This window comes from Sycon ciliatum, chromosome 12, assembly GCF_964019385.1.
Source record: "Sycon ciliatum chromosome 12, ocSycCili1.1, whole genome shotgun sequence".
Classification (NCBI taxonomy): Eukaryota; Metazoa; Porifera; class Calcarea; order Leucosolenida; family Sycettidae; genus Sycon; species Sycon ciliatum.
Genome location: NC_088654.1, coordinates 7,280,239 through 7,292,045, shown reverse-complemented (window position 1 = coordinate 7,292,045; position 11,807 = coordinate 7,280,239). Strand labels below are relative to the sequence as shown.

Sequence of the window (11,807 nt, the reverse complement as noted above, 5' to 3'; positions counted from 1 at the left end):
CGATCGATCGAGTTCCTGAAAAACGGAAAGGGCGATCTCCACCACTAACGCCACTGGATTCGACTCCCGCGAAGAGGTCGTTCAGTGTCCCTCTTCACGGTCGACGAATCGTTCATCTCAGGTATCTGGCTGTGGGATTGTCTACGTGCCAGAATCCTGGATGTGGCAAACCTCTGGCGCTCATTGATTGCGTTGAAGAGAAGAGGTACGACCTGGGCAGCGTACTTGTCATTCCGTGTCAGCAGTGTGGGATGGAGAATTTTATAGATACATTACAGATAGCCCTGTAACTGCTCAACGCCCTGGCCCCCGTGCTTCCACAAGCAACACCAAAGCTGCTTTGGGTAAGTGCGTTTTTCAATCTCATAAGATTTATTCATGATATTTGCGAGTCATTGCCACCCTATGGCTATGGAAATGTGTGAGCACACTGTATGCGCGGCGGCCGCGAGTGTGTGTGTGTTTGCATAGACCTGCATGTTTGTGCATGTGTGCACCATACGCATGTATGAGCATGCACATGCATATGCGCTCATGTGGACGTGCCCTCGCACACATACTATACACACGTGCATGACCGCTCCCAGGGCATGTTGGTGTGACATGTGTATGCGGGCATCTCCACTCATGCACATGAGTGTACACATGCATGTGGGTGGGTACGCACACGTGTGTGAATGTATGTGTGTGTACGCGCGCGTGTGTTCTATTGCGTGTGAGAGCATGCATGTGTGTGTGCGTGTGTGTGTGTATGTGTGCACGGATGTGTGCACGGATGTGTGTGTGTCGATGGTGTGCATTTTTGTGCTGGGTGAACACTCTGATCCCTAAACCGCGATACCGGAGCTTCCAAGCTACAGCCTCAGATTGATTTATAGTTCATTGTTGGGAATGAGTTCGCTGCTCATGATGCTGTTGCGGATGTTGCGGCCCTAGCTGAAATTGTCGAAGCTCGCCCTGATGCCAGTATCCTGTAGAACTCTGTCACTTTTGCATCAGCATGTTCGGCGATGGAGTTTGCAGAACATCAGCAAAAGCGGCTGGCCACCCTTCAACCGTTGGTCCAAGCAACGTGCTTCTCTAAATCAGTTGCAGTGCGGGCAGCTGCCAGTGGGTTGGTGATGAAGCACTTTGTCTTGTCCTACAAACGAAGTGGTGAGCCAGCCATTTCCAGACTGATGAAGGAGCAAGTCGGAGGTAAGAAGCGGGTGACAGTCTCAAGGAAGATTATATTAGCGGTGGCTGAACACCTAGCGAAGAACCAGCAGCAACCTAACTGTAAGGAACGCCCTGTGGCACAGTGCTTCACTTGTTTGTGCACACCGTAAAATACCATCATTTTTGCCAGTGTGGGGACACGTTCTAGCTCGCATAGTTGAAGAACAAGAGGACTCAATGTTGTCTGATTCGTTCCAACATGTCAGCTTTCATTGTAGTTTGATATGGGGCTGTGCTAAGCGCTATCACAGCTACATGTACATGTATCACAACCAAGTGCCAACAGGAGAGTAATCATGGAGAAAAGTACCTATCGATAATGCGTGCACCCAGGGTTTTCCGGCAAATTTACTAGTTCAGCTATTCCATCCTTGTATTGTTCTGAACGCCGAGGGCTCTAGTGAGTTTATGCAACACCTAACAGCCAAAAATCCAATAAGTTATGACCAAAGCAGCAGCAGAGAAGTACAAGCAATATAGATACGTGAATTTACCAATTTTAGGCAAATTTTGACAGTTTTTTGGATTTTTCTCCAGAATATGCACGGTGACCCCTATTTTCGCCGCGGTAAACCTGTTCCAACCCACTTATAGAACGTATTTGAAGTATCCATATATGGGGCAAACTCAAAAATAAGCTGCAAAAAATATTCAAAGTTTCATTTTTTGCGTCTTTTTGTTCTTCTCCAGGAAATGACGACCTGGAACCCATCGTCAACCAAAGTGTACATTTTTCGGTGTTGATATCATCTTAGTCAATACCTCGAACAGTCTGTAAAATTTTAGGTCATATTTTCTGTCCTAACTGATGTTATGGACGATTTCTCATCAATTTTGGGATTTTATGTTATTTTGTGTCATCAAGGAAAATTGTGTTTTTGGCAAGACCTATTCGGGCAGTTGAAAAACTGATGTTACTAAGCGAAAATATAAGGCTGTACCTATTCAAACCTGATGTCAGATTGGGCTGATGTTGAAATTAAATTTTTGGGCCTAACTGTCCCGAACCCCCTTAACTTGGCGTTACAGTCGTCCGCATGCCATCTCTCTCTGCATTCCGGTTCACCATTGTATTCACACATGCTGGCAGAATCACACACGTAGCTATGACTGTACACAAGAGTACATAACCCCCCAGAGTGTGCAACTCCCACATACCCTGTTGTCCCGACAGAATTTCAAGTTGACGTCATTATTTATGACGCAATGCTCCTTGCAGCAGTGATTTACAACATGTGTAGACCTACGGGTGTCAACGCATCACACGTTTTTCTTTGCAATAATTTGTACAGGATCGATCGGCTTCGGTCAACCACAGGTTCCGGATTCGTCTGATAATCCGTGTACAGCGCGCATTGCATCATCAAAATGACGTCAACTTGAAATTCTGTCGGGACAGCACCCATACTGGCCATAGTGGAGTTGCACACTCTGGGGGGTTATGTACTCTTGCTGTACATGATAGAGGTATCGGGCCGAGGAGAAGCAGTCTGAACTCACGCACACACACATGCACACATGTTTCTTCACACTTCCAGGCTGGGCTTATTCATAATGTGTCGGAGACCTTGCGGACTCCGGTAATGTGCTCGTGTGCACCCACACACACAAGGGGAGGGGGGCACAGTCCCACACTACACCTTGCATACGGCTGGCAGTGCTTGGCCAAGCCTCACCCCCCCCCCCCAGGAAGAGATACATACCGATGAGTATCACAGTCAGGACGTGTGAAGGGACGTGCAAAATCCCATGCGGAACACACGCGTACACACTCACAAACGCGTACATGCACATACACACTCACACCCCCGTACATGCACATACACACTCACACACGGACACCCGTACACACACATACGCTGATAGATATTCTTGCATGTACACGTCCACTCGATGACAATGATTGTCAACAAGACACTGGAAATTAAAGGCAACGGCCACATTGGCCAGAACAAGACTAATTCGGAAAAAGCGTTTAACCAAAGGAGCATGAAGTCATACAAGACAACGACGACGGTCAGCAAGCTGAGACAAAACACGACTGAGAAAATCTTCTCAATTCAATACAAGTCAAGCACGCAACAGGCCAGGGTGTGCGGACATGACATGATTGGTCTGAGCTACACGGATCTTGCACGGGAATCAAGGAGTAGTAAGTAAGGAATACCGATGGTCTACCATGGTCTACTACTAGTCCCTGGTCAGTATGGCAGTGGGAGTACGGTGCTGGGACGTACACGTCCTGTCCTGGACTACGCTGCACTACTAGCATATTGAATGTTCAACGTAGAGATACTTAAAAGTGACTTGGGTGCTACTACTACTGGGCAGGTAAGCTAGAGGTCACGCAAGGACACTGCAGCACTGACAGCAGCAGCAAGCAATCAAGTCAAGAGAACTAAGACGGCGGGTCGGAGAATAACATTATTTTGAAAGTAACGTGTACTCGCAGGACGAAGAGCCTAAAAACAGGGGCCTGTGCCGAGCTAGCCGCGATACCCATCAAAATAAAAAATAAAAGTTAAAAAGACTGCAATGCAGGTGGTGCTGGAAAATCAAGGTCGGACTGGATATCAACACAAGAGGACAAGGAAGGCATGCATGCTGCAGGGAACGAACGCGATGCGGAGTAATGCACGTAGCGTGTCGGCTGCGGCAAAGCACGCCTTGGTGAACAAAATTCAAAACTCAAGCGCGAAAAATAGAGGCATCGTCAACGCTGCTAAGGGCAAAATAATGTTGGACGCAAAGCCAAGAACTGGCCTGCACACAAGATATCAACTCAAGTAGAGGGATGGTGGAATTAGAAATTAGCACACAGGCACACATACACAAGGGAGAGAGAGAGAGAGAGAGAGAGAGAGAGAGAGAGAGAGAGAGAGAGAGAGAGAGAGAGAGAGAGAGAGAGAGAGAGAGAGAGAGAGAGAGAGAGAGAGAGAGAGAGAGAGAGAGAGAAACACACACACACACAACGCACACAGAAAAACAGCTGGCGCGGTTGGAGCAGAGCACACTGCCATAGCTCAACTGGCCAAAGTCGTGGAATGCGCCCGGTACAAAATAATGATAGTTAACGTCCACCCGTGGAAGGCAGCAGCAGAACCAGTGTACAGATATTTGTGTCCTGGCCTGCACGCCTATCGTTTTAATACCGTGTCAAAGACACACACCCACACACACATCGTTGTTCGCATGGTCTACATCTGCCGCATAGATGGCCTTAACAGTGCGATCACTCACGGTCAAATGATGATCACAGCGAGATGACATTGCTAGAGTCATCAGCACGAGTCACATGACTGCATGTGATGACTGCATGTGATGACATCATGGCGACTAATGCTTGAGCACCGTCTCGCCAAAGAAGTACAGCTCCATGTTCTCGTGGAGCAGAGCGAAAAAGGACATCATGGAGGGAACGGCGAGGCAGCGCGGTCCCAGGCCGTGGAACAGAGCACCGACACCCTCCTTGCGGGCAATGCGGACCAGCAAGGCAGGCCAGTTGCGACGCGACGCGTCTTTCTCCTGCATGCGTGTCTTGACGACGTCCAGCGGGCAGGAGGCGGATGCGGCCAGCATACCTGCATGGACGCGCACAACGGGGGAGAACAGAGAGAACAGCAGCAGCAGCAGCAAAACCAGTTCACTTGCCAGCCACTACGCGACCAGGCAGAAGACAACAATTGATTTTGTTTGTTACGAAGATGGTGAAATTTATCAGTTTGTTTCCATTTTCACTCCGGCCAGAGATCCAGCCAAATGAATTGCTCGAAATTTCTTGGTGTGGTACCGGGTGTTAGCGGCCGTCGTGAGTTCCCTTCAGGAACGGACACGATAATTTACTTTTTTATTTTTTATTTCAAACACTGACTGCATCAAATACCGTAGAATCCCGCGGATAAGCCCAGGCCAAGTTCGAACATCGCGAAGCTTCATGGGCCTATAGCACAGGTCGTACCAAGAGCATAATACTCTTGGTCGTACCATGTACGTTTTTTGTTTGTTTTGTTTTGTACATTTCAACACAATCATCGGTTGTTTTTGTTTGCACAGTGATTTTCAGCAATGTACTTCGCACTTCCTTGGAACTTTTCAGTAGCACAATTTTGGTGTCGGCGTATAAGCCCACCAAAATGTCCTTGTGAAACAGATAAGCCTATGGGCCTATCCGCGGGATTCTACAGTACGGTGATATTGACGTCATCGCCACCCCAGAATAAATACCGCAAAACACAAGCCAAAAGTGTGCATTTTTACAGCCGTGCTCTTCAGATAGGCATACAACGGAGAATGTGGCTGAGTTTACCAAGTCAGCTCTGAGCGCTGTGGAAAAAGATGTCTCGTCCCTAAGCGGTGCTGCGGTGAGTGACCAAGCTGCGAACGTGCTTGCTGCCTGGAGACTTGTCCAACGTAAGCTGCCCGATGTGTTTGTTGTAGCGTGTGCTTGTCACTGTTCTCAGACAGCCATCCGCCATGCGTGGGATGCTACCGGCGTGCCCAAGCTGCTAGCGCAATGTCGCCGCTAGGTTGGACACGTTCGTCATAGCAATGTTGCTTCACATGCTCTTGCCGAGCGCCAACGGAAGGATGGTGTACAGACTACAGATGCCCCTCAACGTCATCTCCGAGGTTCAGACAAGGGGGAACGCCACTGACGATATGTTAACACTACCGAAACCGCTTTTACACCTATTCCTAAACAAAGTAGCTGTGACAATGACCAAAAGAGATGTACGCACGGACACAGTTCTAACTGGAGATGAGTAGTTCAGCCACGAGTACACAACTCCCCACGCAGCTACTCTCTGTCTCTTTCCTTCTCTCTGTCTCTTTCCCACTCTCTGTCTCTTTCCCTCTCTCTCTAAACCTAGCACAAAAGCAGTGCGAATCAAAACAGACACCTCTCCCTCACCTGCAACGACACCGACCGCCCATTTGGCAGAGTTGACCGGCTCGGAGCCAAACTGGCTATGATACATGCTGATGAAGGCCTGGCGAGACACAAAGAAGGTCATGTTGAATGCCACATCACGCCACACGGCCACGGAGGCTCCCTGATACACGCCTCGGAGACCGCGCTGGCGAAAGAACTCGCGCACGCTGATGTTGCCTGTTTGTGCCTGCACACAGGGAAAAAAAGTTATGAGCATGCATGCACACACACATGCACACACACGCACACACATGCGTGCGTGCTCGCATGCATGCAGAAGCAAACCAGAAAGGAGTCAATTCCCGCGACCGTTGACAGGAGAAATGCGGATGGAATGGGAAAGAGAGCAAGAGTTGAAGACATATAAAAATAGCGGAAGAGCCGAGAGAGTTCAATACATAAAGATATTCCAAGGCAAGAAAATTACAAATATGCCCCCCCCCCCCCCCCCCCCCACACACACACACACAGGATGACGGCCATCAAACACTCACCTGTACCATAAGCAGCTCGGCAGGACAGCCAGCAATGGTGGTGGCAAAACCAGCCACGCAACCTGCGGCGGCCCATGTGGCTACCTTGCCTCTTTCCGTGGTTGGCTTGATGCGATCTTCGGCAATGTTCATAGCCGTCATGTAGGCCTGCATTTTCAGCATCTTCTCCGGCATGCAGCCCAAAGAGCGTGGCCACACACCTGACAACATCCCATGTGACAAACGCACACGTGTACGCACGCACCATGTACCACACGCGCACGCATACATACACACACATTCACACACACACACACACACACACACAGATTTAAATATAAGTATTTAGACTCACATGGGTACCCTGCCACACCAAACGAGAGAGCTTGGAAGCTCAGGGCCCTACGCTATGCTTTTTTGCCTTGATGACCTAGACAAAAAAAGCATAGGGATGTTATAAATTCTTTAAAAAATTCCTTTTTTAAGACATAACCTGGGATTCGAACCCGCACTATCGCGCCCTGCATGCATCCCCCGATACACTTCTCATACATACTAATTCTTCCAAGTTGCTTCACATTATGATCTTGCATTTTTTGAATGCCCTATTTGAATATGCATTGTGGCCAGCCGTCATTGATGGTACGGCACGGAAGGGATAGGTACGGGAGAGGTACGATCGAGGGTAATACGACACCGTCTCCCGTACCGTACCATCAAACACAGCTGGCCACATACAGCTGCCCGCAATATTCAAATAGGGCTTTCAAACGCAAGATCATAACGTGAAGCAACTTGGAAGAATGAGTATGAATGCGAAGTGTATGGGGGAATGCATGAAGGGCGATAGTGCGGGTTCGAATCCCAGGATATGCCTGAAAAAATAGGAGAATTGAAAAATTTATAACATCCCTATGATTTTTTGCCGTCAGATACGGGATAGCGCCAGGCGTGACACAAACAAACAAACAAACAAACAAACACACAAATACCAAATTAAAGCTGTGTGGACCCTGGCTAGCGCCAGACGTTACTGAAGTAACGTCTTCTGCATAGCTACGGGAATAAAATACACATGCACGCACAAGCTGTGTTGCTAACTTGCGTATACCATGTACCATATATACGCCCATCGCAAGAGATGCACGCAAATCTGCAAACGCACAGGATCTATACCCACAGATTTTCTCTGATAGCAACGACACTGGACACGGTCTGAATGAAAGAGATTAAGACTAGCGCCAGATAACTGCCTACATACACACATACACGCACACCCACGCAACAGGGCACACGCACACCCACGCAACTACTTTCTTACGCACAGGACACACAAGATAAGACACATCCCCTGCGGTCACTTCAGCACTTTAGCCTGTGCTTATACAATTCACTTTTCCATATCAGGAACTTGGAGAAATCACATATTAAATCTCAAAACTCCGCCTGGGGTCAGTCATGTGTAGGCAAGAGGCACTGAGAATTTAAGAGGCAAGTCACACGTGTCATCAGCACATTTCTGTTCACTCCCTTTCGCACCCTGTCAGCAGTGCAGGAAACCAGATTTTGATTACACGCCTCATTAAGTTCAACAGCGCATACGTGGCCAAATCACAACGGAGCTATTACTGGTAATCTTAACCTAGTCGCCATACAACACAGTAGAAAGAGAGACTCTTTTAGCATGACATCATCAGAAAGAGAGACTCTTTAGCATGACATCATCTCTTTAGCATGACATCATCAGAAAGAGAGCCTACATAGCATGACATCATCAAGCTGGAAGATAGTCTCATTCACGCAGCAAAATCAGCAGAGGAGAGACTGGGGCGCGACAGGACACAGTTTGATTCTCATACCAGCACACAGGAGAACGTTTGTAGGCACTCCTTGGCCCCGTGACGGTGTGGCTTGCGCGTAGCCGTACAAACAACACGCCGTGGCTGCCGTGCGGCGGCGCAGGACTGCGTCATAGTGTATGAGTTCACTTGGCTATTATGCGGCCCTACAAGAAATGTACCAAAGATGCTGCGACATCGGCGGTGATTAGTGCCGTGTTTCTGTTACGTTTGCTGAGTGCAGGGTTCGACGGGCTTCTCGTGTGCTCCAGACGCAGTCGCGAGTCAGTCAAGTGTCAAGTCAGTCGCCAGGAAGCTGGAGCTCCGATGTTCGGAGCAGACACTTTCTCCACTACAATAAATGGTCCGTGATAAACGAAAACAGTTCGTTACAAAGGGTCCACTCTGTATGGTTTCAAAACTGGAACATCGACAATGGTTCGCTACATCACGGAATTCACTACAGTCATATGAGTTCCTTACAAGGAGCCATCAAGTAAATATAGATATTTATTTAGAAACGAAAAATAGTCGTTCGGGGGGGGGGGGGGGGGGGGGGTGAGCGCCTGTTCGTTTCTCAAAAAACATCGATGCACAGTTTGTATGTGTGGGCACGTCCAGAAAAAAAGAAAAAATATCAATACTGTGTACCGTTTGTATGTGCCTGTTTCCAGGGAGGGGGTTGAAAAGGAATGACTAGTTTTCCTTTCGAAAATATCGGTATTTACAGATCGCCCCTAAGTGGTGTAGACTGCATGTCTGCAAGGCCAGGCAGCAAAACAAGACTGCCACACGCCTGCTTATCAGATGCATGGATTGTCCCTGGGAGTGTGAGCCAGTGGACGGAACACTCTCAAAAAATGCAACATGGCAAACACCTCTTGAAGTGTCACGGGGATGGTCAGCAATCACCAGTGAAATAATTGCAGCTCTCTTCACTTGAGAGTGCCAGTGCAGCTTGTAGCTATAGTCCTACCTCCCAAGTCAAGCCAGAACACCACAGCTGGATCAGTTGGTACGGGGAGGGGGTCTAACAAGAACACGCACTTGAAAGTTGAAACAGTCACCATCACAAAAGATCTTTTCCAGTGACTTGTGTGGGTGTGCGTGTGTGTGTGCGCCGTGCATGTGTGTTACGTACATGATGCTTGTGAGTTATCCTACTGCCTTCTCACAGGTCTTGTAATCATGGTAATGCAGATAGCAGCAGCAGCAGAATGAACAGTGGTGTCCATGTCATGTTTTAGAACAGGAGTCACATCATTCACAGCAACCTCTTTCTGCACTACGTGTACACTACACTACACTACAGTCTACAGATCTCAGGAGTCAAGAGTGATCCTGCAGCACGCAGTCAACAGATCTACAACATGCACAATCGTCATGTACACTACACTGACTACACAAGATCTCAGCGGCCGGTGAAATACAGGTGCCTGTTGTAGATTCAATGATTCAATCGGAGGCATAGTAAAAACTCAGGAATCAAGGAAAGCCACCCAGGATAAGACTCAGCCAGTGTCATTACTCCAGCACCACCGACGATCACGAGCAGAAAGCTTTTGCAGCAGATCAATGGATCGGGCGCATATGGACGGAAGCGGACTTCGACTCGTTCAAATAATCAAAGCAATAAATGGCCCACAATGCCATACAGAGGAGCTGCGTACAACGTAGGTACGGAAAGCACGACAAACACCCGTCGACATGCATGCCATTCGTACATTCCGCTTTGCGGGACACGTGTGTCGAAACGTGGACAGCTTTTACTTCGCGCACAGGCAGCCACTTCATGACTTTGTACTTGTCTTTGAGCCACACAACACCAAACCATGCACACATACAGTGATGCCACCGCAACCGAAACAACAGCCATCAGCTGAGCAAACGATTTCAAGGGAAGTCGCGGAGAGCACAGGACTAAGATGGGAATAGTACTCGGAAGATCGGATCTCTGCTTCGGGAATTTGACATCCACCAGAAGGAAAAAGCGCGATCGCAACATGGCTGACAAATGCAACAGATGATCGACCCGTGCATTGTTTGTATTTTACAGTGTGGTGACATAGAAATCTACCGCAGAGTCGCACTGATCGAACTTTTCAGTCGTGAGACTTGTTGTACAACTGAACATTACTTTGCCAAGCACATGCACATGTCCATTGTACAAAAAATGATACGACACACATGCTAAAAGGAGAAGGCACCAGATTCACTCACCTTTGAATAAAAATCCTGGGCTGGACCGTGCACTCATAACGAAGTCCTTGACGGATAAAGTTGAACGACGCTGCCGATGCGTTTTGAATGTATACATCGGATGATGGACAAACTGAGAAATTCCTGCAGAAAGCATACTGATGGCTGCCGAGCCTGTTCGCGAATGTTGCATGTGCAACGCCATTGGTGGTTGCGGAACGCTGGCAGATCCCATTGCCATGTTGGTCTTGTCTCCGCTGCTGATGCCGTTGCTGTTCAGAATGGCCGTGTTGGTACGAGAGGTGCCGTCGCCGGCAGAACGAAAGGTAGAGTTGGCGTGTTTCAGGCCCTGCATCACTACTGTCTCTGCATTCTCCTTGGTGAACCCTCTAGCTGACAAACTGTTGCCAGACTGGCGGCGCTCAGCAGATGGCTCTCCGTCGTTTTCGTGCTGCGACGATTACTTTCTCTCTGCTCTTCTTGTTGCTGTTGCTGGAACCTCTCCTGCTCCAGGTCGTGAAAATTTCGATTCCTGAACGTATTCATAGATCCGCACGGAGAGGGGTAAGCTAAAGAGATGACAGTTGCTCGCGACAAGTCAGATTTTCCCAGGGAAGGAGTCATTGGACGACGAACACCAGCACAACACAGACAGCAAAACGATTATAAAAAATTACTTCCTCCTTGCACTCAAACAAAACCAGACTGGCACATGCATTGCAGAGCCCCGTTTTCTTGCTGCTGTGCTAGCGCTGTGCTTGGTGATGATGCTTCACTTCTCGGCTCGAGTCGAGGCATGCCAAACCTGGCAAACGCGTACGCTCCGAGGATGTGTCACGTGCCTGCACCAGCACTGATTGGCTGTGGCAGAGGGTGTGTGAGGGGCATACCGTAGGCTAGCCTGCTTCGAGCTGTCGCGTCACTTCCAGCCCATGCGTGTTTTGTGCAGGAGTCCTTTTGCGACAGAAGAAAAAAGCACCGTCCGTTGCAAACATACACAGCCATTACAGGGAGTCGTCAAAAATACATGCATGACGACTCCCCCAGTATTGGCTGAGTGGAGGCACGATCGAGTACAGACTGAAGTGAAGGCAGTGAAGACTGAAGCAGTGAAGGACACAAGGCCAAGGCAAGGCCAAGGGTACA

The 11,807-nt window shown here is 48.7% G+C and overlaps 1 protein-coding gene across 1 annotated transcript; it reads right to left on the bottom strand.

The window, feature by feature from the left end:
* Positions 1-3,142: 3,142 nt before the first annotated feature.
* On the bottom strand, positions 3,143-11,428 carry LOC135828617 (electrogenic aspartate/glutamate antiporter SLC25A13, mitochondrial-like). The gene is made up of 4 exons (XM_065341040.1): positions 10,683-11,428; positions 6,646-6,845; positions 6,131-6,338; positions 3,143-4,799 (listed from the first exon to the last, which is right to left on the bottom strand). The coding sequence occupies exons 1-4, from the start codon at positions 11,014-11,016 to the stop codon at positions 4,555-4,557; spliced, it is 987 nt and encodes a 328-aa protein (XP_065197112.1). The 5' UTR covers positions 11,017-11,428; the 3' UTR covers positions 3,143-4,554.
* Positions 11,429-11,807: the final 379 nt, after the last annotated feature.

Excerpts from the sequence above, each read along its gene's own strand:
- LOC135828617 (XM_065341040.1), bottom strand. The coding sequence starts at position 11,016 with ATGCAGGGCCTGAAACACGCCAACTCTACCTTTCGTTCTGCCGGCGAC. Across the intron at positions 6,846-10,682 it reads CCCAGGATTTTTATTCAAAG|GTGTGTGGCCACGCTCTTTG; the intron begins GTGAGTGAATCT and ends GGATGTTGTCAG. Across the intron at positions 4,800-6,130 it reads GGCGGTCGGTGTCGTTGCAG|GTATGCTGGCCGCATCCGCC; the intron begins GTGAGGGAGAGG and ends GCGTCCATGCAG.